The sequence below is a fragment of the Ranitomeya imitator genome, chromosome 4, assembly GCF_032444005.1.
Source record: "Ranitomeya imitator isolate aRanImi1 chromosome 4, aRanImi1.pri, whole genome shotgun sequence".
NCBI classification, from domain to species: domain Eukaryota; kingdom Metazoa; phylum Chordata; class Amphibia; order Anura; family Dendrobatidae; genus Ranitomeya; species Ranitomeya imitator.
Genome location: NC_091285.1, coordinates 423,341,486 through 423,369,307, shown reverse-complemented (window position 1 = coordinate 423,369,307; position 27,822 = coordinate 423,341,486). Strand labels below are relative to the sequence as shown.

At 46.7% G+C, this 27,822-nt stretch overlaps 1 protein-coding gene across 7 annotated transcripts in view; it reads left to right on the top strand.

Moving 5' to 3' along the window:
• Nucleotides 1–27,822, top strand: part of SBF1 (SET binding factor 1) — a 260,258-nt gene that overhangs the window by 178,885 nt on the left and 53,551 nt on the right. For 4 of the 7 annotated variants that reach the window (XM_069765471.1, XM_069765468.1, XM_069765469.1 and 1 more), the window contains 4 exons: nucleotides 4,796–5,000; nucleotides 5,367–5,563; nucleotides 6,321–6,452; nucleotides 8,808–8,885. In XM_069765471.1, the coding sequence (XP_069621572.1) occupies nucleotides 4,796–5,000; nucleotides 5,367–5,563; nucleotides 6,321–6,452; nucleotides 8,808–8,885 (612 nt within the window). The remainder of the gene's footprint in view (nucleotides 1–4,795; nucleotides 5,001–5,366; nucleotides 5,564–6,320; nucleotides 6,453–8,807; nucleotides 8,886–27,822) is intronic. The other 3 variants (XM_069765474.1, XM_069765473.1, XM_069765470.1) reach the window with 1 other exon arrangement.

The following is a 27,822-nucleotide window of genomic DNA, read 5'->3' as shown; positions in this document are numbered from 1 at the left end:
CTCCTCCAGTGGATCCTCCCATTTCCCTTTTGTCCTCTGAAACTCTTCTGTCCGTGAAAGAAGGATCCCCCATCAAGTAAACGCTTCCCTGGATGTGGCTAATTGCTCTGCACTTACAGCTTCAAGCGCAGTGGCGATTAGAAGGGCACTATGCCTGAGGAACTGGCGAGCGGACTCTGCATCTAAATGTCCTTAATGTCCCTTCCCTATCTTAATGGTTGCTTATTGGGTGAAAAGCTGGACCAACTGATTTCAGATGCTACAGGAGGGAAGAGTAAATCCCTTCCCAGGCAGAGATTTAGGCAACCAATCCGCCGACAGCGACACGCTCGTTTTCAGTCCTTTCGCAGCAATTACGGGTGGTCCTCTACGGCCAGTTCCCCCGGTTCAGGGCGTCGCGCTGTCAGAGACAAAAGTCCACAGACCTCGTACAAGCCCACCCACTCCTGGAATGGCCGTCCCATGCAGTCTAGATCTAGGGGATCCAGACCCCAAAGATCTTCAACTAAATGACTCGCAACTTTGTCCGGATGACACCAGCAAAGTAGGCGGCCGCCATCTCCTGTTTCGCCATATCTGGTTTGCAGTCGTTCACGACGAGTGGGTCAGGGATCTGGTGTCCTTCAGATACAAAATTGAATTTTCCTCCCCCCCAACCCCCCCAACCCCCCCTCCAACCCGTTTTTTTGCCTTCCGAAGCGGGAATGCGAGCTCGGGCTTTTTCCAGGCCATCGAGTCACTTCGCTGAGACTGGGTCATTATCTTGGTCCCAGAGAACGAAAGTTTTAAGCCTCCATCAACATTCGGCATGCGTATCTTCACATTACAATCTTCCCTCCTCACCAAAGGTTCCTTCGCTTCGCTGTCCACGGGGAACATTTTCAGTTCATGACCTTACCTTTCGGCCTCGCCCCCGCCCCCAGAGTCTTCACAAAGGTCATGGCGGCTGTCATAGCCATCCTACACTCTCGGGGCCTAGTCGTTCTCCCCTATCTAGACAATTTACTGGTCAAAGTCCCATCTTTCCAAGCCTGCGAGGAGTGCGTCCACATTTCTTTGGATACTCTTTCTCGGCTGGGCTGGTTAATCAACTTAAAAAAATCATCTCCTGTCCCAGCTCAGTAGATCTCCTCCTCCCTGGGCATGACTCTGGACCCTTCCCGAGGGTTGGTGATTCTCCCTCGGGACAAGGTCCTAGCTCTTCAAAAAAGGGGTCCGGAAGCTCAGTCAACTGTCTCCCTGTTCCATCCGTTTCGGCATGAGGATTCTCGGGAAGATGGTAGCCGCAATAGAGGGAATTCCGTTTGCGCAACTGCCTCTTTGTCCCCTACAGCACGCACTGTTGGACGCTTGAGACAAGAGTCCTTTTTCCCTCAACCAACCGTGTCCACTGACCCCCTCGGCTCAAGCAGGCACTCCAATGGTGGATGCTCCGGGCCTACCTTCTCCAAGGGAAGTCCTTCCTCCCAGTCCATTGGCTGGCAACCACTACCGATGCCAGCCTCCTTGGCTGGGGAGCTGTTTTTCATCATCACACTGCCCACAGGAGCTGGTCTCCTCAAGAGTCTCGCCTTCCAATCAATGTCCTGGAGATCTGTGCGATTTGGCTGTCCCTGCGGCAGTTCCATCATCTAGCAGGCCGCCCCATCCATATCCAGTCGGACAATGCCACGGCTGTGGCCTATATCAATCATCAGGGTGGCACCCGCAGCATGGCTGCAATACGCGAGGTAGAACACATTCTTCGCTGGGCCGAAAGGTCATATCGGCCGTTCACATTCCAGGTGTGGAAAACTGGGCCGCGGACGTCCTAAGCCATCAAGGCCTTGCCTTGGGAGAGTGGTCTCTCCATCAGGACATTTTCCAACAGATCTGCCTTTGTTGGGGTACTCCGGATGTAGACCTGATGGCTTCCTGGTTCAATGCCAAGGTACCTCTGTCCAGCCTGGACTTGGGGTATCGCCAAACTCCCTTAAGGGGCAAGTCTCTGCCTTGTCAGTGCTTTTCCGGTGTAAAATTGCTTCCAAACCCCAGATGAGAATGTTCTTTCAGGGAGTCTCCCTTTTATTGCCTCCCTATAGAGCACCTCTAGAGGCTTGGGACCTTAATCTGGTCCTAGGCGTCCTGCAGGAATCGCCCTTTGAGCCGTTGCAGGACATCTATCTCTCCTCTCTTGGAAGGTGGCTTTTCTTGTCACAATTACTTTGATCAGAAGAGTCTGAGTTGGCTGCTCTTTCCTGTCGAGCGCCTTTTCTTACATTCCACCGAGACAAAGTGGTCCTCAGACTGTCTCCTACCTTTCTTCCAAAAGTGGTGTCTTCCTTCCACCTTAACGAGGATATCGTACTTCCTTTGTTTTGTCCTGACCCGGCACACCGCGTGAAGGCTCTTCACTCCTTGGATCTTGTAAGGGCTCTCAGAAAGTATGTATCTAGGACTGCACCTTTTCGACAGACGGAAGCTCTGTTCGTGCTCCCGGCCGAACACCGGAAGCGATTGGCCGCTTCTAAGTCGACAATAGCCAGATGGATTCGGTCGACTATTCAAGAACCTTATCGCGTTAGAGGCAAGCCTATCCCAGCGGGGATCCAGGGCACACTCCACTTGGTCGGTGGGTGCTTCATGGGCTATTTGGCATCAAGCGTCTGCTGAGCAGGTTTGCAAAGCTACGACCTGGTGTAGCCTGCATACTTTCTCAAAGCATTATAATGTCCATACTCAGGCATCTGCAGATGCGAGTCTGGGTAGACGAATTTTGCTGGCAGCAGTAGCGCACCTTTAGACAGCAGGTGCCACGAGTTTACTCTGTTATGTTGTAATTTCCCACCCAGGGACTGCTTTGGGACGTCCCACGGTCCTGTGTCCCCCAATGTGGCGATGGAGAAATAGGGTTTTTTGTGTACTTACAGTAAAGTCCTTTACTCCGAGCCACTCATTGGGGGACATAGCACCCACTCCTTTTTGGTCTGTTGCCTATGATGAGTGTTAGTTTTGACATGTTGTACCTACGGTTAATTTTTTGTTAATCTCCTACTGCTTGGTCACTAAACTGGTTCTATCCGGAGCCAGTGGGCGGTGTATAAGGCAGAGGAGGAGCTAACCCTTTTTGTATTTACTTATTGTCAGCCTCCTAGTGGCAGCATCATACACCCACGGTCCTTTGTCCCCCAATGAGTGGCTCGGAGAAAAGGATTTTACAGTGTGTACGCAAAAATTCCTATTTTTAAATCATGATGGCAACCCAAAACATCCAAATGACCCTGATCAAAAGTTCACATACCCTGGTAATTTAGGCCTGATAACATGCACAGAAGTTGACACAAATGGGTTTGAATGGTTACTAAAGGGAACATCCTCACCTGTGACTTGTTTGCTTGTCATCGGTGTGTGCATAAAAGCTGAGTGAGTTTGAGATCCAGACAGACTCTTGCATCTTTCTTCCAGCCACTGACGGTTCTGGATGGTGAATCATGGGGAAAGCAAAAGAAATGTCAATTGATCTACAGGAAAAGGTAGTTGAACAGTATGAAACAGGAAAGGGATACAAAAATGAAAAATCGGGGGCTCTGTAAAAACAAAACCATAGTCAGGTAGACCAACAAAAATGTCGCCCACAACTGCCAGGAAAATTGTTTGGGATGCAAAGAAAAACCCACAAATAACATCAGCTGAAATACAGGACTTTCTGAAAACTAGATGTGTGGCTGTTTCAAGATGCACGATGAAGAGGCACTTGGAAAAAAAAAAGGGGTGCATGGTCGAGTCGCCAGAAGAAAGCCATTACTGTGCAAATGCCACAAAGTCGCTCCCCTACAATGCACAAAACAGCACAGAGACCAGCTTCAAAAGTTCTGGAACAAGGTAATTTGGAGTGATGAGACTAAAATTGAACTTTTTGGCCACAAACCTAAGCGTTACATGTGGAGAGAGGTCAACAAGGCCTATGATGAAAGGAACACCATTCCTACTTTAAAGCACAGAGGTGGATTGCTGATGTTTTGTGGATGTGTGAGCTACAAAGGCACATTAAACTTGGTCAAAGTTTAAGGAAAGATGAATGCAACACGTTATCAGTAAATATTGGAGTCAAATTTTGAATCATCAGCCCGGAAGCTGCGCATGGGACATACTTTGACGTTCTAACATGACAACAATCCAAAACACAAAGCCAAGTCGACCAGTCATTAACTACAGCACAACAAAGTGAAGATTCTAGAGTCGCCATCTCAGTATCATGGCCTCAATATCATTGAGCCATTCTGGGGAGATCTCAAGCACGTAGTTCATGCTAGACAGCCCAGGAATTTACAGGAACTGGAGTGTTTTTGCCAAGAAGAGTGGGCAGCTTTACCATCTGAGAAAATAAAGAACCTCATCCACAATTACCACAAAAGACTTCAAGCTGTCATTGATGTTAGAGGGGGCAATACATGGCGTTAAGAAATGGGGTATGTATACCTTTGATCAGGGTCATTTGGATGTTTTGGGTTATGATTTAAAAAGAGAAAACACAGTAATTTTACAATTAATGGCTTCACCCAACCACTAACCATGAGTGGAGAAAAAGTTTTGGTGTTACCATTCATATTCTTTGAAGAAAAAAAAAAAATGCCAAGAAAGTAAATATTCTGCCGAGGTATGTAAACTTTTGAGCACAATTATTGAATGTGGTATTTGTGTTCCCTTTATTTTTTTGAGCAATGTGAATGTACACACGATGTTCTATTCATTCAGTATGTTCTTTTCAGTATGAAAATTTTGTTATTTGTTTATTATTTTTTTTGCAATCTTGCAGTGTCTGAAGATCTGGAAAGAAGCACATTGACCATGTCTACTTTGAAGGCCCCTGACAAGCAGGCAGGGGGCAATATAGCAGAAAGAGCATGTTGCCGTGATTACCAAAGAATGGGGCTTGGTACTCTGAGTAATAGTCTAACACGTGCTAAAAATGAACCTTTCCGGATCTCAACAGTGAACCGCATGTATGCCGTTTGTAACAGGTGAGTACTAGCTGTTTAGAGGTAATTGGGCAGAACGGTGGCTCAGTGGTTAGTACTGCAGCCTTGCAGCGCTGGGGTCCTGGGTTCACATCCCACCAAGGACAACATCTGCAAGGAGTTTGTATGTTCTCCCCGTGTTTCCGTGGGTTTCCTCTAGGTTCTCCGGTTTCCTCCCACATTCTAAAGACATAATGATAGGGAATCTAGATTGAGCCCCATCGGGGACAGCAGTGATAATGTGTGCAAACTGTACAGCGCTGCGGAATATGTTATAGCTATATAAAAATAAGATTATTAAAAAAAAGATTATTATAGAATTGTGTCAAGTTACAATTCTCATTTTCTTCCTATATGTCTATTAACCAGCTATCCAGGATTGCTGATTGTCCCTCAGAGCATTCAGGATAACACTTTACAGAAGATCTCTCGCTGCTACAAACAGAATAGATTTCCTGTGGTGTGTTGGCGCAGCCCACGTAGCAAAGCTGTGCTTTTGCGATCTGGTGGACTTCATGGTAAAGGTGTGGTTGGACTCTTTAAATCTCCTAACACAGCTGGTACAGGTTAGTAGCCTCTAAAGTAGCCTACCTTCTTTTCTGTACGACTATTGGGAGAGTAATTGATGTTGGGACACAGCTAATATTTATGCCAATTTTTCATATATTGCAGTCAAGAGAAATCTTAGCTAGCTTGTAAATACTAGGAGAAAGATACAGGATTATCAAGTATAAATATACTGGAAAATCCGCTTTCCTTGCTACTTCAACATTTACTAGCCATGTATTCATTCCCCTATTAAGATTTTAGTCAATCCTATATCTGCCACATATGTGCTTGTTTACAACTCGAGCAGATGGGCACGTCCTGTAAAAGCAGCTTTTATCCATAAACACATTTTAAAGGCTATCTTTGGGGGTCATTCTTTTTTTTTTATTATTATTTTAGTTAACTCTTCATGACATATGACATGTATATATACGTTGTGTCCTTAACTTTGATACGGACTCCCTGAGCCGCCATCTTTCTCCGCACATGATAGCTGAGTTAATCCGCTTTTATTTGCCTTTAACAGCCACGGGTAGATTGGAGCTCCACCCGCTGCTGTTAACCAGTTAAATCCTGCTGGAAAACGGCGATGAGGGAATAAGTAGTATTATCGGCTGCCGTTCCAATGCGTATCGGCAGTCGCTAAACCCAAGTTACGTGCAGAAGCATTGAAAAAAAGATGTTTTCTTGTTTTTTTGTGTATCAATTGTATTTTCCTTCACATGTGACCAGTATTCTGTAGAGGATTATTTCTTATACGTTCTGTCTCCCAAGGACAATCTCAGACAGATTCCACATCGCTGGAGCAGGAGAAATACCTCCAGGCTGTAGTGAACTCAATGCCTCGTTATGCAGAAATGAGCGGCAGAAATACACTTAGCGCTTTCCCTTCTTCACATCTCTATGGTGAGAGGTCTTCTATTTATAGGGGGAAATAACGTGTGGGCAAAAAATGAGAAAAATGTTTGTTATTGTTTGCACTATAAGCAGCAGTGGGTTTTGTTAACCAGATTATGTCATATCCTCAGCTTTTGCTACGCAGTTCATTTTCTTTTTTCGTTATGCTTACTTAAAGGGGTTGAACCAAGTTTGGATGTTCTTCCCTATCCATATAATAGGGGATAACATGTTAATGGCTGGGTATTCTGCCCCTGGGGCTCCATGGGAGCAGTGTTAAATCATGCACTCCTCCATTCATGATCGACCACTGCTCCATTTATATGGGGCTCTTTAGAGCCCCAGTTCTCAAAGGTTGCAGTGGTCAGACTATGGATAGGGCATAACTTCCAAACTTGGTACAACTGCATTAAGCCTTTTTAATACTACTTTCATACTTTTTCCATGTTAGTAAATCTTTTGCTAGTTATCACTGCAGTTCCATTCTCCACTACTCATTGAAGAATGGCTTTAAGTGTCTGGTGGGTGATGGGTGTATGTGCATGTGGCGATGATATGCTTGTTTACTTTTCGTAAAGGAATAAACTCCTCTTCAAACGTCATAATGTATCACTTGGATGTATAATCACTTTGTGATCAGTTGGGGAGCCCTAGCAATCCTGAGGATGCAGAGGACTTAACCCTGTATTATCTCTGCATTCCCTTCCCTATGCAACCTGCTCTATTCCCTTGAATAGAGGCGTGCAGCAGCTCCCTGCATAAGATGGCCAGGCGATGCAGTGCAAGAGACATATAGTGATGAGGATGCAGATGTACATCGTCTTCAGTCTGAGCATCCTGGTGGGTCTAGAGCTTCAGGTTGAGAGGGGATGGATTTTTCACTTCTTTACCTTAACAAATATATTAGGGACATGATTGTGACACTTGCAATATGTACGTATTACAGGTTTTGCTACTGCACCTGTTAGTGCTGCCTCCTTCCGGTGCTTCTCTATTGGCAGCCATTTGTACAATAGGGGGGGGGGGGAAATAGGAAACGCTCCATGTGTGCCAGCACCCAGAAGGATAGGTAAGCAACGCTCACCTCAGATGGTTGTGCTGGACAGGCATATCACTGGAGTGGATGTGAAACTAATGACACCAACTGCTGCCTCCTCCCGGGCTGGATCTGGACAATAAACTGGGAAGATTAAAAGGGACTGATATCTGTGTGGGCACTGTGATGGAGGAGATAATAAAGACTGAATGAAGGAAAGGAAATTATTTTATGGCACTACGCGTTTCAAGGATAGACATTCTGCTTCATCAAGTACAGTGCTCCTTCCTTCAGTCTGGCTTGTCTCCTCCATCCCAGCGCCCGGACAATATCCGCCCTTTTTTTTCTTTTCTTCCTAGTTCATTTTTTTAATAGGAGCTCTGTCAGCACAAACAAGTGCAGGAGGAGAACCTGTAATACTTGTTTGTCACTGCCACAAAAGCTTGCCCCCAACACATCTGATAAAATAAAGGTGAAGTTGCTATCCCCTTTAAGTGATGACATGTTCTAGCAATAAGCAATCTTTTTAGAAGATGGAAAACACCTTTAACGTGCACGTTCATAGATGGGAGCTTTTAGCGTACAGTATTGCCAGACATGCACATATTTATTCTTCTTCTTGAGGATTGGGATTGCTTTTAACATTAGACTTTAGTTGATTGTGTATGTGAATAGAATAATTATAGTTGCACACATCTTTACTCAGAACCTCCGATCTAAATTTGTGACTTTTCTTCACAGTCCCCCCAAGTGTCGTAGTCCCTGTATAATGATGCTGTGCCTCTGAAACAGCCGCAACATAATGTAGGGTTTAGAGTACATGAAGTATTGTATGGCCCCCATACCCCTTCTTCGAACTCAGCTCCGTGCCAATGAACTCTTCACAACACAATTTAATTACTTTTCAATGAACAGCAATGATGTGTTTTTTTTTTAATTTTAAAAAAATTGTGACAAATCTTTGCCTTTCTAGGCAATATTCTGAATGTTTGGTAATATAATATCAATCATATTTTTGCATTACATAAGCAACTATTTTTGATGATTGAGTAGTTCTTGGCCTCACAACTGTTTCTTTTCTGACAAGCTTCTCATCTAGTGATACTTCTATATTATATCTATACTTTACTGGACTGTTGGCTTATAATAGCTAGGTGTCCTCCTCTCTTGGCTGATGTTGCCGGACTCCTCATACAATCTGAGGACCACAGGTTTGAATGAGTTTGAACCATCTGCATAAAATTACTGAGGAGGCGATGACATTAGAGATTGACAACCTCCATTAAGACATGCAAACCATTTATACAAAGTTGGTATTTCTGCCACAGATACTCCAGACAAACGTCAACCCAAGTTGGGTTCATTGATGAAGCAGGTGATGGGAGGGAAGGAGGACATTCGAGGAGGTAGGATTTCTACGTGTGCAAATGTATCTGGTTATTGGTTTATGCAAGGGGTTTGAGGCTGTTGTATATGTGTATAATCTGTGTGATTAGTGACCTTGAATGGGTTTCATAAGCTGTGATGTATGTGATCACTCATCATTAACACTTATAAGACTTACTTTGCTTGGTTCTCATAAAGTTCCATACTCCATACAATATCCCAATATTAAGCAGCACAGTATTTTTTTTTATATTTAAAAAAAAACAATCTGTTATATTAAATGACAATAGATTATATTATAAGACTTTTCTGATATGTCATTAGCAAAATAAAATATTTCCCTCAGTATTACAAGGATGCAGGTTTTACTTTCACTGCAGAGTAAATGCAAAATCTGGTGAGATTCTCCTCTTGGAGATGCCATCTGAGTGGTAAACTGGAGGCTTGTGCTCGTATCTGGCAGTATTTGACCCGTTTCACAGTTCGCTCATCTCACTGGTCCTAGGAATATAATGGGAAAATGAAATTGGCTATTTTCTCACAGATTCAACAACTCTAAGGCTATGTGCGCACGTTGCGGATTTGGCTGCGGATGCACAGCGGATTTGACGCTGCGGATCCACAGCAGTTTTCCATGCGGTGTACAGTACCATTTAAACCTATGGAAAACCAAATCCGCAGTGCACATGCTGCGGAAAATACAGCGGTTTATTTTCCGCGGCATGTCAATTCTTTGTGCGGATTCCGCAGCGTTTTACACCTGTTGCATATTTGGAGTCCGCAGGTGTAAAAATGCATGTGAAATTAGCACAAAAAACCACGGTAAATCATAATAGGAAAAGATACTGCTGCTTTTAAAAAATTAATCTGCAAGAGGACATAACTGCTTGTAAACGGCTAATCTGACGAAGATAATAGCTGACTGAGTCTCTTGCTGCATACTTTACACACATCCACAGCACAGTAGGCTGTGAACAGAGTTGCAGTTACTTTTTCTAGTCACATTCTCCTACTTTTCTATAACACGCAGGAATCCTTATATTTTTGGATTTTTCAGGCCTCAGGATGCACCTAGCTATAAGACCCCCCCCAGGTTTAGATATCAGAAAGATAGGAGAAACAGATTTCCTACTAATTAAAGGAGGTGTAAGGAAGAGAAGATGTCAATACCACTAATTTTCCATTGTCTGAACAATACATATGCCCTCTCAGCTATGCTGCATACATGCACATTAATTAACGCTAAGCTGTGTACATGCAAACTCACAGACACACCTCATGCGCACACACATACAGTGGTACTTGAAAGTTTATAAAACCTTCAGAAATTTCCATACTTCTGAAAAAATTTGACCAAAAATTACCTCATATTTTGATACCAGTTCTTAAAAAAGGAAACCAGTCAAAAATATTAGACTTTGTCACTGTGAATAGAGGAAGTTCCCGACCGTTGTTACCCTCCCTGTGAGTGGTCAGCCAACAGAGTACTAGAGCAATGTGTGTAATATATTCTGTGAGGTCCCAAAAAATCCCAGGCCTTAAAGCGACTAAAGGCTTTTCTCACCTTGGGTAAATTACTGTCAGGAGAACACTGAACAACAAAGGTGTGCATGGCAGGATTGCAAGAAAAAAGCAACTGCTCTCCAAAACAGAACATCACCGCCCGTCTGCAGCTTGCTAAAGAGCCAGAAAGCTATTGGGACAATGTTTAGTGGATGGATGAGACCTAAAAAAAAGATTTTGAAGGGATCCTTTTAACTTCCATTCTGCTCACAAGACCACCCCATGTTTTTATTCAAACCTTAACATACTTTTTGTTGGTTTGTTGTTACTCTGTCGCCTCATTGGGGGCACAGGACCATGGGTGTTATGCTGCTGTCCACTAGGCTATTCATAATCTGAAAAAGATTAACCGTGGCTCCTCCTCTGCAGTATACACCCCTGGACGGCGTCAGCCTTCTCCAGTTTTTACTTAGTGTCGCATAGGAGGCACACCTAAGATTTTTTACTCCGTTTTTTTTCCGACGGATTACAGATGAAGAAAAGTGGGTCTCCTGTGAGACTCCTGGCATGGCTCCTTCCTCGGCCCCCTATTATGGGGCGCCCGGTTGAAGTCGAGATGGCTATTCCATGTGTCGCTCCTTCCCCAGTCCCTCGGGTGCTGGTTCGAAGTAAAGAACCCCCCTCCTTCCCCAATTCCTTTTGGTTTATGGGTTGAGGTCGAAGCAATGATGAAGCCCCCCCCCCCTGAAGGTCATAGCAGGACCCTCCCTAATCCCCCTCTGGGGGTATTAGGTTGAGACGCCTCAGGTAGGGCCTGTACAGGCAGCACTCTGCAGCTCCCAGTAAAGGGCCAGCACACTGCGCCTGCATCCAAGGACCCCAGCCCAGCTGCGGGCTCCTGTCGGGACCGGGGGGGGCGGGTGCAGGCAGGCATGGCACAATGGAGACACAGGGCTCCCTGCGCCCTGTATCTGCGGCATCACCAGCTCTATGCTGCCTTAGGGGGACCCCTCACAGGGCCCCCTCCTTCCGGTTATAGCCCCACTGCTCTCCTGCCTTCAAATCAGGCATCTAATTTAGGCCGCAGCTTCGGCCTAGCTGAAGCCGCCGCCTCCTCTCCACCCCCGGCCCGCCCCCGGATGACAAATATGACACTCTACAGTGTCACAGAGGGGGCGGATCGAGACAGAAAGGGCGCGCTTTTACACAGCTTTGCCACCTTTTTCCCTCAGCTCTCCGCCCCCTTCTCTCCCTGCCTCTTCTCCTTGGCTGCCATTTCTACTGCAGCGAGGATTAACCCTGCATCTCCCGGTCAGCAGGACCAGGTCAGCCAGTCTCCGGGAGGCACAGGACTGTGGTTCTTCGGCGCTGGACCTAGGAGCAAACTGGTGGGGTAAGATCACAGCTGGGTTGTTTTACTCGGCTGTGAATCCATATTCCCTATAAGGCTCCTCTATAAGGTTCCTCTGCATAGCTACCCATGTAAGGTGCTAGCCAGCCCTTTTGCACTCTGTGCACTATGGCGGGCTCAAGGTCCAAGAGAACCAGGCAGGACTGCTATTTTGTATTCTGCACAGCCTGCGGGACCGCTCTCCCCAGCGGCAACACATACCCGCACTGCCAGGGCTGCACTCAGACTACTGTGTCAGAGCCCCAAGAGGCCCCTGCTAATGCCTCAGTGTCTAATGCCACGCCGGAATGGGTCACTCAGATGTCGCAATCTATGACGGTCTATCAAAAATGAGAGTAAAGGACGGCACTAGAGCAGAACAAGCTCCACTGGACTGAAGCTCACTAATGAGCAGCCGAATCGCAGATGTCACGAAAGCTCTGGGTCTGGTGCTCTGCATAAGAAGCATATAGCTATATTGTCAGCGTAGCAGAAGAGAAAGCATAAATGCGGCACTCGCCCTTTTCGTAGCTGTGTAATCGTGCTCTTTATTGAACAAAAATTAATACATCCATATGGACATCAGGACTTCAGGAGGGTGCGGGGATGGAGTGTGGACGACGGCCGTTTCGCACGACTTGTGCTTCAACAGGTCCAGTCTATAGATAACCTAACCTCCACATTGCTTCAGGCTCTGCAGAGTCATGCCTCGGCTATGACCGCTACCCAGCAAAGGGAGAGCTTGACTCAGGGATAGGACGACCCTGGCACATCCACGTCTAGGCCAGGATGCAAGCGGACCCACAGGTCACGTTCATCTCCGTCATCCCATAGCACACGGTCATCCCCTTCTAGGGAGAGACACCGTAGTTCTAGGTCATCTAGACCGTCCCCTTCCAGGGACAGACAATGCAGATCTCCGCAATCCCCGACCAGAGAAGGCCTCCGCCTCAGCTCATCCAGCAGGGGACGCCTCAGTGATACACTGTATTCGGAAGGCATCTGTGACTCCGACTCAGACAAGGAAACGGAGGGGTCCCTGATCCCAATCCCTCCTAGCAATACAGCGCTAGTTGAGGACTTTATCTCTTCCATCCATCGGGTGCTGGACATTTCTAATCCTCCACCAGAGGCCCCAGAACATAAGATTTCCTTTGAAGGACCTCTGAAGCCGCCTAAGGTTTTCTCTAACCACCCAGAGTTTAAGGCAGTGGTCCCCAACTCCAGGCCTCGAGGACCGCCAACAGTGCAGGTTTTCAGGATTTCCTTAGTATTGCACAGGGGTTGGAATCATCACCTGTGCAGATGATCACATTACCACAGATACAGTACTAAAGAAATCCTGAAAACCTGCACTGTTGGCGGCCCTCGAGGCCTGGAGTTGGGGACCCCTGGTTTAAGGTGATCCTTAGAAAGCAGCTTTCACAGCCTGAGAAAAAAATGTGTTAATCGCAAATATCTGGAGGCTAGGTACCTCTTCCCACAGAAGGATACCAAGGAATGGACAGACCCACCCGAAGTGGACCCCCCAGTCTCTAGACTAGCAGCACAGACCCTCCTTTCACTGCCAGATAGCTCAACCTTCAGGGATGCAGCAGACCAGCAGGTAGAACACATGGCTTGTTCAATTTTCAAGGCTGCAGGGGCATCCCTGGCTCCTGCGTTCGCTTCAGTTTGGGCTGCCAAGTCCATTCTGGCTTTGGCCAAAAATTTACAAGCTGGCCTCCAAGCATCCGCTCCTGAGCTGTCTGACCAAGCGGTTCCAATAGCTGTCGTAGCAGATTACATGCTTCATGCAGCTCTGGATTCAGCAAGCGGTGTAGCGGGGATAGCATCAAACCCCATCACAATTCGGCGTATCCTCTGGCTGTGGGAATGGAAAGCGGACGCAGCGTCAAAGAAGTCCCTCACGCACCTCCCCTACCTCAGTGGGCGACTTTTTGGTGAACAGTTGGACACGATGATATCCAATGCCACCGGGGGTAAGAGTACCTCTCTTCCCCAACTGAAACCTAAACGCACTTACAAGAAGCGTAACCAAACTCGATTCCGATCCTTTTGGAATTCTTCGGGCTGGTCCGTCTCGCGTCCAGCACAAAATCGTAACCGTTCCCCATGCAGGGACAACTCACGGTCGACGCAAAGGTCGGACAAGACCTGGCAGTCAAAAGCAGCCCAGTTTAAGCCCAGAGGAGGAAAATCTGACTTTCTCCTCATCATGACTCACGGACTCCGGAAGACACCACACCCATAGGCGGCCGACTTTTGCTCTTTCATCAAGTCTGGCTGCCTATTACAGAAGACAGGTGGGTCAGGGAACTAGTGTCTTCCGCATACAAAATAGTGTTCACCTCCAATCCACCGGACCGATTCTTCCTTTCTGTCCCCCCAAAACCACCGGCCAAGGCTCGTGCCTTCCAACAAGCGGTCTCCTCGCTTCTTCAAGTAGGAGTCATAGTACCGGTCCCCACGGCCAAGCGCTTCCGAGGGTTCTACTCCAATCTATTCGTAGTCCCCAAGAAAGGAGGCAGTGTGTGGCCCATATTGGACCTAAAACAACTCAACAAATATGTACGGGTCCGTCACTTCCGCATGGAGTCTCTTCGGTCCATTATTGCGTCCACGGAAAAGGGAGAATATCTCGCCTCCATAGACATACAAGACGCATACCTGCATATACCGATTGCACCTGCCCATCAGAGGTTTCTCAGGTGTGCAATCGACCGGTACCACTACCAGTTCGTGGCTCTCCCGTTCGGACTCGCCACGGCTCCCAGAGTGTTTACCAAAGTCATTGCAGCCACCGTGGACGCCCTGCACTTCAGAGGCATAGTAGTCGTTCCATACTTGGATGATCTACTCATCAAAGCTCCCACCAACCACACAACTGAAGAACCGATATCAAATCTTTGTAGAGGATGAAGATGGCACACCTAAGAATGAAGCAATACCAGCAAGCAAAAAAGAAAAGGGCACACAGCAACAAGTGACAGCAAAAAGTACAGCCAAGAAGCAACGAAGAGTGGTGGTGGTGGGAGACTCACTACTGAGAGGCACCGAAGCAGCCATCTGCAGACCGGACATAACTGCAAGAGAAGTATGCTGCCTTCCAGGTGCGATGATCAAGGATGTGACCGATAGGATACCAAAGCTCTTCAGCTCCAAGGACGTCCACCCATTTCTTCTGATACATGTTGGCACCAATGACACGGCAAGGAAGGACCTACCGACAATCTGCAAGGACTTTGAAGAGTTGGGGAAGAAAGTAAAGGAACTGGATGCACAGGTAGTTTTTTCTTCTATCCTTCCAGTAGACGGGCATGGCACCAGGAGATGGAACAGGATCCTTGATGCAAACAACTGGCTAAGACGATGGTGCAGACAACAAGGATTTGGATTCCTGGACCACGGTGTGAATTACTGGTATGATGGACTCCTCGCCAGAGACGGACTACACCTCAACAAACCTGGGAAACACACATTCGCCAGAAGACTCGCTACACTCATCAGGAGGGCGTTAAACTAGAAGAAGAGGGGACGGGAAGAAAAACATTAGACTCGAACAAAGACGACCCAGGAAAACATACTCAGAAGGGAGGTAAGAACATTTCTAAAACAATCCACAGTGAGGAGATTGGAACAAAACAAAATCCTCTAACCTGCATGCTCGCAAACGCCAGAAGCCTGACAAACAAGATGGAAGAACTAGAAGCAGAAATATCTACAGGTAACTTTGACATAGTGGGAATAACCGAGACATGGTTAGATGAAAGCTATGACTGGGCAGTTAACTTACAGGGTTACAGTCTGTTTAGAAAGGATCGTAAAAATCGGAGAGGAGGAGGGGTTTGTCTCTATGTAAAGTCTTGTCTAAAGTCCACTTTAAGGGAGGATATTAGCGAAGGGAATGAGGATGTCGAGTCCATATGGGTTGAAATTCATGGAGGGAAAAATGGTAACAAAATTCTCATTGGGGTCTGTTACAAACCCCCAAATATAACAGAAAGCATGGAAAGTCTACTTCTAAAGCAGATAGATGAAGCTGCAACCCATAATGAGGTCCTGGTTATGGGGGACTTTAACTACCCGGATATTAACTGGGAAACAGAAACCTGTGAAACCCATAAAGGCAACAGGTTTCTGCTAATAACCAAGAAAAATTATCTTTCACAATTGGTGCAGAATCCAACCAGAGGAGCAGCACTTTTAGACCTAATACTATCTAATAGACCTGACAGAATAACAAATCTGCAGGTGGTTGGGCATTTAGGAAATAGCGACCACAATATTGTGCAGTTTCACCTGTCTTTCACTAGGGGGACTTGTCAGGGAGTCACAAAAACATTGAACTTTAGGAAGGCAAAGTTTGAACAGCTTAGAGATGCCCTTAATCTGGTAGACTGGGACAATATCCTCAGAAATGAGAATACAGATAATAAATGGGAAATGTTTAAGAACATCCTAAATAGGCAGTGTAAGCGGTTTATACCTTGTGGGAATAAAAGGACTAGAAATAGGAAAAACCCAATGTGGCTAAACAAAGAAGTAAGACAGGCAATTAACAGTAAAAAGAAAGCATTTGCACTACTAAAGCAGGATGGCACCATTGAAGCTCTAAAAAACTATAGGGAGAAAAATACTTTATCTAAAAAACTAATTAAAGCTGCCAAAAAGGAAACAGAGAAGCACATTGCTAAGGAGAGTAAAACTAATCCCAAACTGTTCTTCAACTATATCAATAGTAAAAGAATAAAAACTGAAAATGTAGGCCCCTTAAAAAATAGTGAGGAAAGAATGGTTGTAGATGACGAGGAAAAAGCTAACATATTAAACACCTTCTTCTCCACGGTATTCACGGTGGAAAATGAAATGCTAGGTGAAATCCCAAGAAACAATGAAAACCCTATATTAAGGGTCACCAATCTAACCCAAGAAGAGGTGCGAAACCGGCTAAATAAGATTAAAATAGATAAATCTCCGGGTCCGGATGGCATACACCCACGAGTACTAAGAGAACTAAGTAATGTAATAGATAAACCATTATTTCTTATTTTTAGTGACTCTATAGCGACAGGGTCTGTTCCGCAGGAATGGCGCATAGCAAATGTGGTGCCAATATTCAAAAAGGGCTCTAAAAGTGAACCTGGAAATTATAGGCCAGTAAGTCTAACCTCTATTGTTGGTAAAATATTTGAAGGGTTTCTGAGGGATGTTATTCTGGATTATCTCAATGAGAATAACTGTTTAACTCCATATCAGCATGGGTTTATGAGAAATCGCTCCTGTCAAACCAATCTAATCAGTTTTTATGAAGAGGTAAGCTATAGACTGGACCACGGTGAGTCATTGGACGTGGTATATCTCGATTTTTCCAAAGCGTTTGATACCGTGCCGCACAAGAGGTTGGTACACAAAATGAGAATGCTTGGTCTGGGGGAAAATGTGTGTAAATGGGTTAGTAACTGGCTTAGTGATAGAAAGCAGAGGGTGGTTATAAATGGTATAGTCTCTAACTGGGTCGCTGTGACCAGTGGGGTACCGCAGGGGTCAGTATTGGGACCTGTTCTCTTCAACATATTCATTAATGATCTGGTAGAAGGTTTACACAGTAAAATATCGATATTTGCAGATGATACAAAACTATGTAAAGCAGTTAATACAAGAGAAGATAGTATTCTGCTACAGATGGATCTGGATAAGTTGGAAACTTGGGCTGAAAGGTGGCAGATGAGGTTTAACAATGATAAATGTAAGGTTATACACATGGGAAGAGGGAATCAATATCACCATTACACACTGAACGGGAAACCACTGGGTAAATCTGACAGGGAGAAGGACTTGGGGATCCTAGTTAATGATAAACTTACCTGGAGCAGCCAGTGCCAGGCAGCAGCTGCCAAGGCAAACAGGATCATGGGGTGCATTAAAAGAGGTCTGGATACACATGATGAGAGCATTATACTGCCTCTGTACAAATCCCTAGTTAGACCGCACATGGAGTACTGTGTCCAGTTTTGGGCACCGGTGCTCAGGAAGGATATAATGGAACTAGAGAGAGTACAAAGGAGGGCAACAAAATTAATAAAGGGGATGGGAGAACTACAATACCCAGATAGATTAGCGAAATTGGGATTATTTAGTCTAGAAAAAAGACGACTGAGGGGCGATCTAATAACCATGTATAAGTATATAAGGGGACAATACAAATATCTCGCTGAGGATCTGTTTATACCAAGGAAGGTGATGGGCACAAGGGGGCATTCTTTGCGTCTGGAGGAGAGAAGGTTTTTCCACCAACATAGAAGAGGATTCTTTACTGTTAGGGCAGTGAGAATCTGGAATTGCTTGCCTGAGGAGGTGGTGATGGCGAACTCAGTCGAGGGGTTCAAGAGAGGCCTGGATGTCTTCCTGGAGCAGAACAATATTGTATCATACAATTATTAGGTTCTGTAGAAGGACGTAGATCTGGGTACTTATTATGATGGAATATAGGCTGAACTGGATGGACAAATGTCTTTTTTCGGCCTTACTAACTATGTTACTATGTTACTATGTTACCTTCAAGGACTGCGAGCTCAGCGTCTCAATTACAATCAACACTCTGAGTCGCATGGCCAAGGTTGAGTACCATCATTTTCTTTTTCTTTATTGTGTGTCGACCGCTGTATGGGAAACCCGCCAGCTGCGGTAGGCTGGCCAGGTGAAATGAAGCAGACTATGTTTGAGGCACCTTTTCTAGCCCCTTCCTCGATTGAGGTGAGCAGAGTGATCCTGAACAGGACTGCTCAGACACCCAGGAGGCTGCCGAACTCCACTGCTGCTTCGGTCCAGTAGAGAGCGACCATATGGCCTGGGCCGCCTGTGTGCAGGTTCGTGACTACAGCTTCCAGTGACTCCACACCTGCTGCTTTGCCACTCTCCCATCGCCACAGGACTTTGTTACGCAGTGGTTGAAGTCATGACTTGCGCTTGACTTGGATTAAAGTGAGGAGGAGTTGCGCAGTCGTCAACCTCACTCTCTTGCCCGTACCTATCGAGCCCCAGTGGCAAGGGCTAGGCGAGACAACTGGAGATAGGTCAGGGTGCAGTGGATGGCCAGCAGTGTCCTATATGTGCCTCGCTGCGCCCTCTCAGCGCTCCACAACACTGTGCTGGAAATCACCTGTCCGTTGAACCTTGGTTTCTTCCGCACAGTCTGCCATATCCAGTCTTCACATGCAAGGGTAGGCAAACCCTTGAAAATCACTGTAGGTCTCAAAGAAACCCAACAGCTACCCTCACCTGGTTTGGCCCGACTGCCGAGGCGGTGTTCCGGGGTGTACCCGCTGCCGCATGCTAGCAGCTACTTGGAGTTACAGGTGAGAGTTGAGCATCAGATGAGGACCAAAGATGGAAGAGCTGTCCAAAGAGGACACGGCAAGCGCTCCACCAGAGGTGCTACCTCTATCTAGATACCCCATATACCCCGAGTCGCATGGGCTGGTTAGTCAACTTACAAAAGTCATCACCAACGGGGGGCGTGGCTATGTAAGCCAAGAGAGAAGACGCACCTTTTGGAGGCTCCCATTATCCTGACCTGAATCCGGCCATTTATCCCCCTGAACTGCAGCTGCACCGGCTGAGGCGGTGCTCTGAAAGCTCGGGAGACCGGCGACCCCCCGGGTGGCGGCGGTGGAACGCTGGAGAGCCGATATCTGTGGCGGCCTGGAAGAGCGGCAAAGTCCCTGAGCTGCGGCGGCCATCTTTGAGCGCGGCTCCGACGGGCGGGACGCAGTGCCGGCGGCGGCTGAAGCCGGGTGGATCCCCCGGGGAGCACGGCAGGCATTTACATACAGCGGGGACGCTGTGGAACATCGAGGAGCAGGAGACAGGTGCCGGGTCTGGAGCGGCGGGCGGGCCCTGGGAGACGGCGGCCATTACCACAGCGCACTCTCCAGCAGCAAGGAGAGAGGCGCTATATAGCAAGACTGCGGTGCATTCAGGAGGTGAGCTACCGGCCTGAAACACTAAAAGGGGCAGAGCGGTGTGCGCCCTGGAAAATTGGGCCCTGCACTCCCCTTATCAAAACCCCTGCTTGCACCATTACTTTGGAGGGATCGTTCCCCCTCCCTGCTGTTCTGCCTGGGGAGCTGTGGCTGCTCTGGGACACAGTACCTGGGCAAACTCCTAAGTTGATACATTTGCAGATATCTGAGACTCTTTGCTTGGTTTGCTGCCTCTCTGGGGTGCATCCCGGTGTTTGGCCCTGTCCGGTCTGCTAGTGGAGAATAGACTGCCATAATAATAAATCTGGTCCTTTGGTGGGGATCTTCTGCCAATCACCATGCATCATCCTAAAGGAGCGGGGGCTGCTGACAAGTTGAGGAAATATGCCAGAGAAGATGCCCCAGATAATACACGCTCTCTCAGAAATAATCCCACGCAGAGTCAACGCAAAAATCGTCTTTCTGACAGCAATGAGGAGGGAGAACAAGACGAACTGACTCTTAAACAAGCATCTGAGCATTTGATGCAGGCCATATCTCTCACCAGGTCCTCTCTCACTGAGAAAATAGAAGACGTGCATACTGAAGTGGGCCGTCTGCGACAAGATATACAAACTATGAGAGGGCGTATTTCAGAGGTTGAAACAAGGGTGTCTCAGATAGAGGACACCATTGCCCCAATGGAGGCTAAGTTATCAAAGGCCACTGGCTCTGTGAATGCCTGGAAGCAAAAGGCAGATGACCTGGAAAACAGGCTGCGTCGTAATAATATCCGAATTATTGGCCTACCAGAACGCTCGGAGGGTCAGCAACCTGAGCAATTTCTAGAGGACTGGCTTAAAACCTCCCTGGGAGACGGATTCTCCTCAACATTTTCTGTGGAAAGGGCCCATAGGGTCCCAACGAGACCTCTTCCTCCTGGAACTCCGCCCCGACCCTTTCTGGCACGTCTCCTTAACTGCAGAGACAGGGATGCAATTCTTCGCTTGGCAAGGCAGAAGGCCCCTATTAAATTCAATAACGCCACTATATCAATCTTCCCGGACTTCTCTATGGAACTTCAAAAGCAGCGAGTTCGATTTATGGAAGTCAAAAAGCAGCTCAGGGATAAAAACATCATTTACTCCATGCTTTATCCAGCTCGACTCCGTATTGTTCATGAAGGCTCCTCCCTGTTCTTTACTGACCCGGCGGAGGCGGTCGAATGGTTACGGTCATACAAGGGGCCTAGTACCCCGGACTCTTGAGTAGCTCTTTCTATCTGATGGCAACACAATCTAGAGCTCTCTATGTGGGTGCTGAGTTTGTCAACTATACCGGACGCTGATTCCAGTGAGGGTATCCCCTATTCTACTCAACTATAGGAGTGTAGGATTACACTCCTCCACTGTTCAAATGTTGTTTGGTTTGGTATTTTACACCAGTTTCAATTGTTTGTTATGTTTATTAGTCGCCAGTGATAACCTTATGCTCTGTATGATGTTCCTGATTCCCGCCCAGGCTGTGGTGTATATTATGCCTTTTCCCGAACGTAGATATGGGATCTGAGATTGTATGTATGACGTGGAACATACGGGGTATTAAGACTCCTCGAAAGAAAATTAAGGTATTTTCACAAATTAAAAGGTATCATCCACATATTGTAGCACTTGTGGAGACGCATTTGACCAGAGACACAGCTAAGTGTACGCAAAAGCCGTGGGTGCAGTGGTCCCTTCACGCATTTCACACCAGTTACTCCAGAGGGGTCTCCCTGTTGGTACATAGGAATGTCAGGTGGGAGGCTAGAGAGTCACGACGCGATCCCGAAGGTCGCTTTGTTTTTGTTCATGCCTTTATTAATATGAGGGAATATGTGATATTATGTGTTTATAACCCACCCCCGGCCGGCATATCGGTTCTCCGCATGGCACTGGGTTTCTCCCTAAATTATCCTAATGCTAGTGTTATCTGTATGGGAGACTTTAGTTTAGTCATGGATAATCTTAAAGACAGACTGAGACTAGACGGCGAGATGTCAAGGGGGCCCCTTTCTCAATCTCCCTCTCAATTGGCATCATTTATGAACGGTAGCGGATGGTTAGACCTATGGAGAACACGTCACCCTGAGATAAAGGAATATACTTGTCATTCTTCAACTAGACAGTCTCTATCCCGTATAGATTACATATTTGGATCTAGTGACCTAGCGCTATGGGTGAATAGTGTCGAACATGGTAACAGGGGGATATCAGATCACAGCCCAATTGTTCTCAAACTTAAATACGGTCAGTCAAATAATAATATACCTTGGAAATTGAATCCCTTCTGGCTTAAACTAATAGATGCTAGTGATAGAACGGTTGATCAGTTAAACTGCTTTGTCTCTACTCACCCAGACCCCTCGAATCTCAATCTGTTCTGGGACACTCTAAAGGCATATTTGAGGGGATGTCTGTCCTCTACAATCTCCTATATAAAGAGGGTGACGGCGGGGGAAGATGACGAGATTGAGCGACGGCTGAAGGACTCGGAAGCCGCCTATGTGGCCAATCAAACTAACGGCAACAGGGTGGAGTGGCTCACTTCCCAAAGATTATACACCCAAAATATAGACACTAAATCAAAACGTAAATTATTTTTTACCCGTCAGTCTTATTTTGAAATGGGGAATCAGGCCAGTATACTCCTAGCTTTTTTGGTACGTCAGCATAACACCTCCAACACGGTACTACAGATTCGGACACTCGATGGTTCGTTGGTATCCTCCACCGAGGAAATTCTTCAAAGTTTTTGTAATTACTATAAGTCACTGTACAAATCGGGTAGTGGTCTTGGGGTCCCTGAATGTACAGACTATCTATCAGACATGGCATTCCCCTTACTGAGCCCAACCCAGCAAGCTTTTATGGAAGCCGAGTTTACTCTGGAGGAGGTGGAACAGGCTATAATGGATATGGCCACCGGGAAGGCCCCTGGACCTGACGGGTTTCCCGTTGAGTTCTATAAAAAATATCGGGACCACCTGGCACCACTCTTATTGAAGGTGCTTCAGAATATATGGGAGGGAGAAATTATGCCTGAAACATTTTATGATGCAAATATCATTGTACTTAAGAAGGAGGGAAAAGACCCCTTGGAATGTGGATCATATCGCCCCATATCATTGGTGAACGTAGATTATAAAATCTTCACTAAAATATTGGCCACTAGACTAAATACAATCATATTAGATCTTATGCACCCAGATCAAACAGGCTTTATGCCTGGGAAAAGTACCTCTATTAATATTCGGCGGGTCCAATCAGTGATTCAATATAGCTCCCTAGAATTGGATAATAACTGGGCTCTGGCATCCCTAGACACAGCTAAAGCGTTTGACTCCCTTGAATGGCCTTTTCTTTCCGCAAATACGGTTTTGGAGATAAATTTATTAGAGGGATAGATACACTATATAGGAATCCTAGGGCACGGGTAATTGTGAATAATTCTATCTCTGATTCCTTTACTTTACATAGGGGAACCCGTCAGGGATGTCCTCTGTCCCCGGCCCTCTTTGCCCTCGCGATAGAAGCCTTGGCAATACGCATAAGGTCTTCCACGGATATCAAAGGAATAAGTATTGCGGATCGTGTGGATACCATCGGTCTATATGCTGATGATATGATCATATTTATGGATAAAACAGAAGAAACACTACCACGAGTAATAACGACTATAGATAATTTTAGCAAATTCTCTGGTCTCTATATCAATTGGGATAAGTCTGCTCTGATGCCTCTGTCTCATGCGCCGATGCCCCGTCTCGAAAATCTCTCGTCACTACCTGTAGTCTCTAATTTCAAATATCTAGGAATACATATACATAGTAACATAGTAACATAGTTAGTAAGGCCGAAAAAAGACATTTGTCCATCCAGTTCAGCCTATATTCCATCATAATAAATACCCAGATCAAGTCCTTCTACAGAACCTAATAATTGTATGATACAATATTGTTCTGCTCCAGGAAGACATCCATATGTCTCAATATATATATATGTCTCAATATAGTCAGCTGGACCTACGACTTAATATTTATCCACTATTGGACCTGGCCAAATCTAAATTCATAACTTGGAGCAAACTCCCTCTCTCCGTTGCAGGTCGCATTAATTTAGTTAAGATGATATTGCTCCCCAAATTTAATTATTGTCTCCAACATAGTGCTGTGCCAATACCCAAATCTTTCTTTGCAAACTTAAACTCCCTGACCACGTCCTTTATATGGGGGAAGACTAGACCCAAACTCAAGCTATCTACTCTACAGAGACCGACAAGGGGGGGAGGGGCAGCCTTACCAGACTTTTATCTATATTATCTTGCCGGGCAGGCTAGGGCGATAAGCAAATGGATGCCTAGCAACTCCCTACCTAATTCAGAAAGCCATATAATCCATTCTGCCCGGATTGACTGTCCACTGGGTTTTTTGGAAATTGAGAAAGTCAGTGCTCCCCGTTTGCTGCCATTGCTTCGACAAGCGAGATTAATATGGAGACAAATTAAAAAAGTTAAATATACAGATATAATAGCCGAAATGCCACTGTGGTATAATAGTTATTTTCCAGAATTACTAAACCACCCATCTACCGAGTTCTGGATCTTATGTGGTGTTCTCTCGGTAGGTAATTTGTATAACCAGCATGTTTTTGTGTCCTTTGAGCAATTGCGGGATACCTGCAATATCCCAAGATCTCAATTCTTCCGTTATTTACAGCTGAGGTCAGCTTTCCAGTCACATATGCGAAATGCAGGTGCAAGTCGAGCAATTTCATCTTTACCCCTTATAAGCATTCTCAAATCACAGGGTCCTCAGGGGCTCATTTCCTCTTTATACACATACCTATTATCCGTGGGAGATGGGCTCACTATTAACTCCTTAAAAAAGAAATGGGAGGGACTCCTTCCCGATACACTGGGAGAGGAGTGGGAAGATATTTTGGAATCTCCAACTAAAGTTTCTCCCTCAGTTGACAATAGGATGACCCAGCTATATATTACATATCAGACTTATCTGACTCCGACACGACTTTTTAAAATGGGCCGCCTTCAGACGTCAGACTGCTTACGGTGTCACGCACATGATGCGGATTTTACCCACATGATATGGCGGTGCCCGGTAATCCTTCATTATTGGAAAGAAGTCACGACATTGTTAACGTCTTTATTGTTAATCCCTGTCCCACTTGAACCATTGACTTGCCTATTTGGGGTGTGGGATACAGAGACCTGGGATCACCATACTGGGATCTTCCTTCGAGAAGTGCTCTTCTTAGCACGAAAGGTACTGGCATTAAGGTGGATGGGTAGCTCCTCCCCGTCTCTCAGAGCTTGGATTGACCTGGTGAACTCGGTTATCCCATATGAAAGAACACTGTACCATAATAGAGGATGCCCAGGTAAATTCGAAAAAATTTGGGGTAGATGGAACTCATCTCATCATACTCTGTAGTCTGCGCGGATTAGATATATGCACGGGGGGGAGGGCATGGGGTTTGGGGACATCGTTGCAGAGCAAACTTGAATCTGTTTTCTTTTGGCGACTTATTACTAAAGGTTAAAGTTGTTTAAGTTGTATAGTAGGTATTTTGTAGGTACTAGTGATTCAACATGCACAGTCTATTGCCTCTGAACTTTGGATGCGATGATGTTTGTAATCATTTGTATCTGATGGTATGTTTAATAATGATAAATGTAATATGTGCAATGTTTGTCTATTCTGAAATTAATAAACGAATTTAAAAAAAAAAAAGTCATCACCAACCCCGAGTCAGTCTCTGACCTTCCTGGGAATGCTATTCAACACCTCCAGGGGTCTAGTGCTCCTTCCCAAGGACAAGGTACTGCTCTCCGCCTAGGAGTTCGCACCCTCCTCCACAAACCCCCTCGATCTCTCCGGTTTGCCATGAGTCCTCGGCAGGATGGGGGCAGCAATAGAAGCCGTCCCATTTGCCCAGTTTCGCCTCAGGCCTCTCCAACTAGCCATCCTCAAGTCCTGGGACAAAAACCCTTTCTCTCTCGACAGGGAGTTCCGGCTAACGTCGTCAACCAAGAGGTCCCTGCACTGGTGGCTCAAGCCAACCTCGCTAGCAAAGGGGAAATCTTTTCTCACAGGTCAATGGAAGGTTCTGACCACCGATGCGAGCCTGACGTTTTGGGGTGTAGTGCACCTACAACACAGGGCAAGTGGTTCCCAGTGGAAGCGACCATGCCCATCAACATCCTGGAAATTTGTGCCATCCTCCTGGCATTGAGAGCCTTTCATCACTTACTGGCAGCCTCTCACATCAGAATACAGTCAGGGGGACTGGGCAGAGGACACAGGGTCGGTTCTCTCGGCGGTCCACGTTCAGGTGTGGACAACTGGAAAGCAGATTTCCTCAGCCGACAAGGAATAGACTCGGGAGAGTGGTCTCTCCATCCCAAAATTTTTCGCCAGATTTGCCATCGCTGGGGGACCCCGGATGTGGACCTAATGGTATCCCACTTCAATGCCAAGGTCTCCAACTTCATGGCCAGAACACACGATCCGCGGTCGCTCGGAGCAGACGCTCTGGTTCAGGACTGGACCCAGTTCCAGCTTCTGTACATTTTTCCACCTCTCCCCCTGATATCCATGGTGGTGAGGAAGATCAAGCAAGAGGGAGTTCCAACCATTTTAATCGCAGCGGACTGGCCCAGACGTACATGGTACGCCAACATCGTACAACTTACAGTAGACGCCCCCTGGCGTCTCCCCGACCGCCCCGATCTTCTATCACAAGGCCCGTTCTACCACCAGAACTCAACGGCTCTCAATTTGACGGCGTGGCCCTTGAGACCTGGGTTCTATCCCAGGCAGGGCTCTCGCCGGACGTCATTGGAACCATGATCAGGGCACGGAAGCCAGCCTCTGCCAAGATTTATTACCGTACCTGGAAAGCTTTCTTTACCTGGTGCGAATCTCGTGGCCAGACTCCACTCCCTTATTCCTTACCCAAAGTACTTGGTTTTCTCCAATCGGGTCTGGAGGCCAGGCTGTCCCTGGGCTCGCTTAAGAGCCAGGTGTCAGCCCCCTCAGTGCTTTTTCAAAGGCGCATTGCTACCAAGCCGCAAGTAAGGACTTTTTTTCAGGGGGTTTCCCGACCACTAGAAACGTGGGACCTCAACCTGGTCCTGACAGCATTGCAGGAACCACCCTTCGAACTCCTTAAGGAGGTCTCGCTTCGCCTTCTCTCCCAGAAGGTGGTTTTCCTGGTGGCAATCACCTCGCTACGCAGGGTGTCTGAACTGACAGCACTCTCCTGCAGACGGCCCTTCCTGGTTTTTCACCAGGACAAGGTAGTTCTCCGTATGGTCCCATCCTTCCGTCTGAAGGTTGTGTCCCACTTCCACCTCAATGAGGAAATTTCACTGCCATCCTTTTGTCCGGTCCCAGTTCATAGAGTGGAGAAGGCTCTGCATACGCTTGACCTTGTCAGGGCATTGCGTATATATGTGCCCAGGACTGCGTCCTTCCGGAGGTCTGACTCTCTCTTCCTTCTTCCAGAAGGCGGCCGCAAGGGTCTGCCAGCTTCCAAAGCTACCCTTGCCAGGTGGATCAAATCCACTTCACAAGACGCCTACCGCCTTAAGAATTCTCTTCTTCCAGACGGTATTATGGCACACTCTACACGGGCAGTAGAGGTCTCCTGGGCCATTCGGCACCAGGCTTTGGCACAACAAGGCGGCCACTTGGACTAGCCTACACACGTTTACTAAACACTGCAGGGTTCATACCCAGTCCTCAGCGGACGCGAGCCTGGGTAGATGTGTTCTGCAGGCGGCGGTGCCCCAAGTGTAGGGGCCTGACTGCACAATATTCGTCCATTGCTTCCCACCCAGGGACTGCTTTGGGACGTCCCATGGTCCTGTGTCCTCCAATGAGGCGACATAGTAAAGGAGATTTTTGTGTACTCACCATAAAATCTTTCTCTTAGCCTCTAATTGGGGGACACAGCTCCCACCCTGTTGCCCTTCCGGGCCGTTGTTACTGTCGAGTTCTCATATTGTTTGCTTGAGCTCGTACATAGTTGCCTTTTT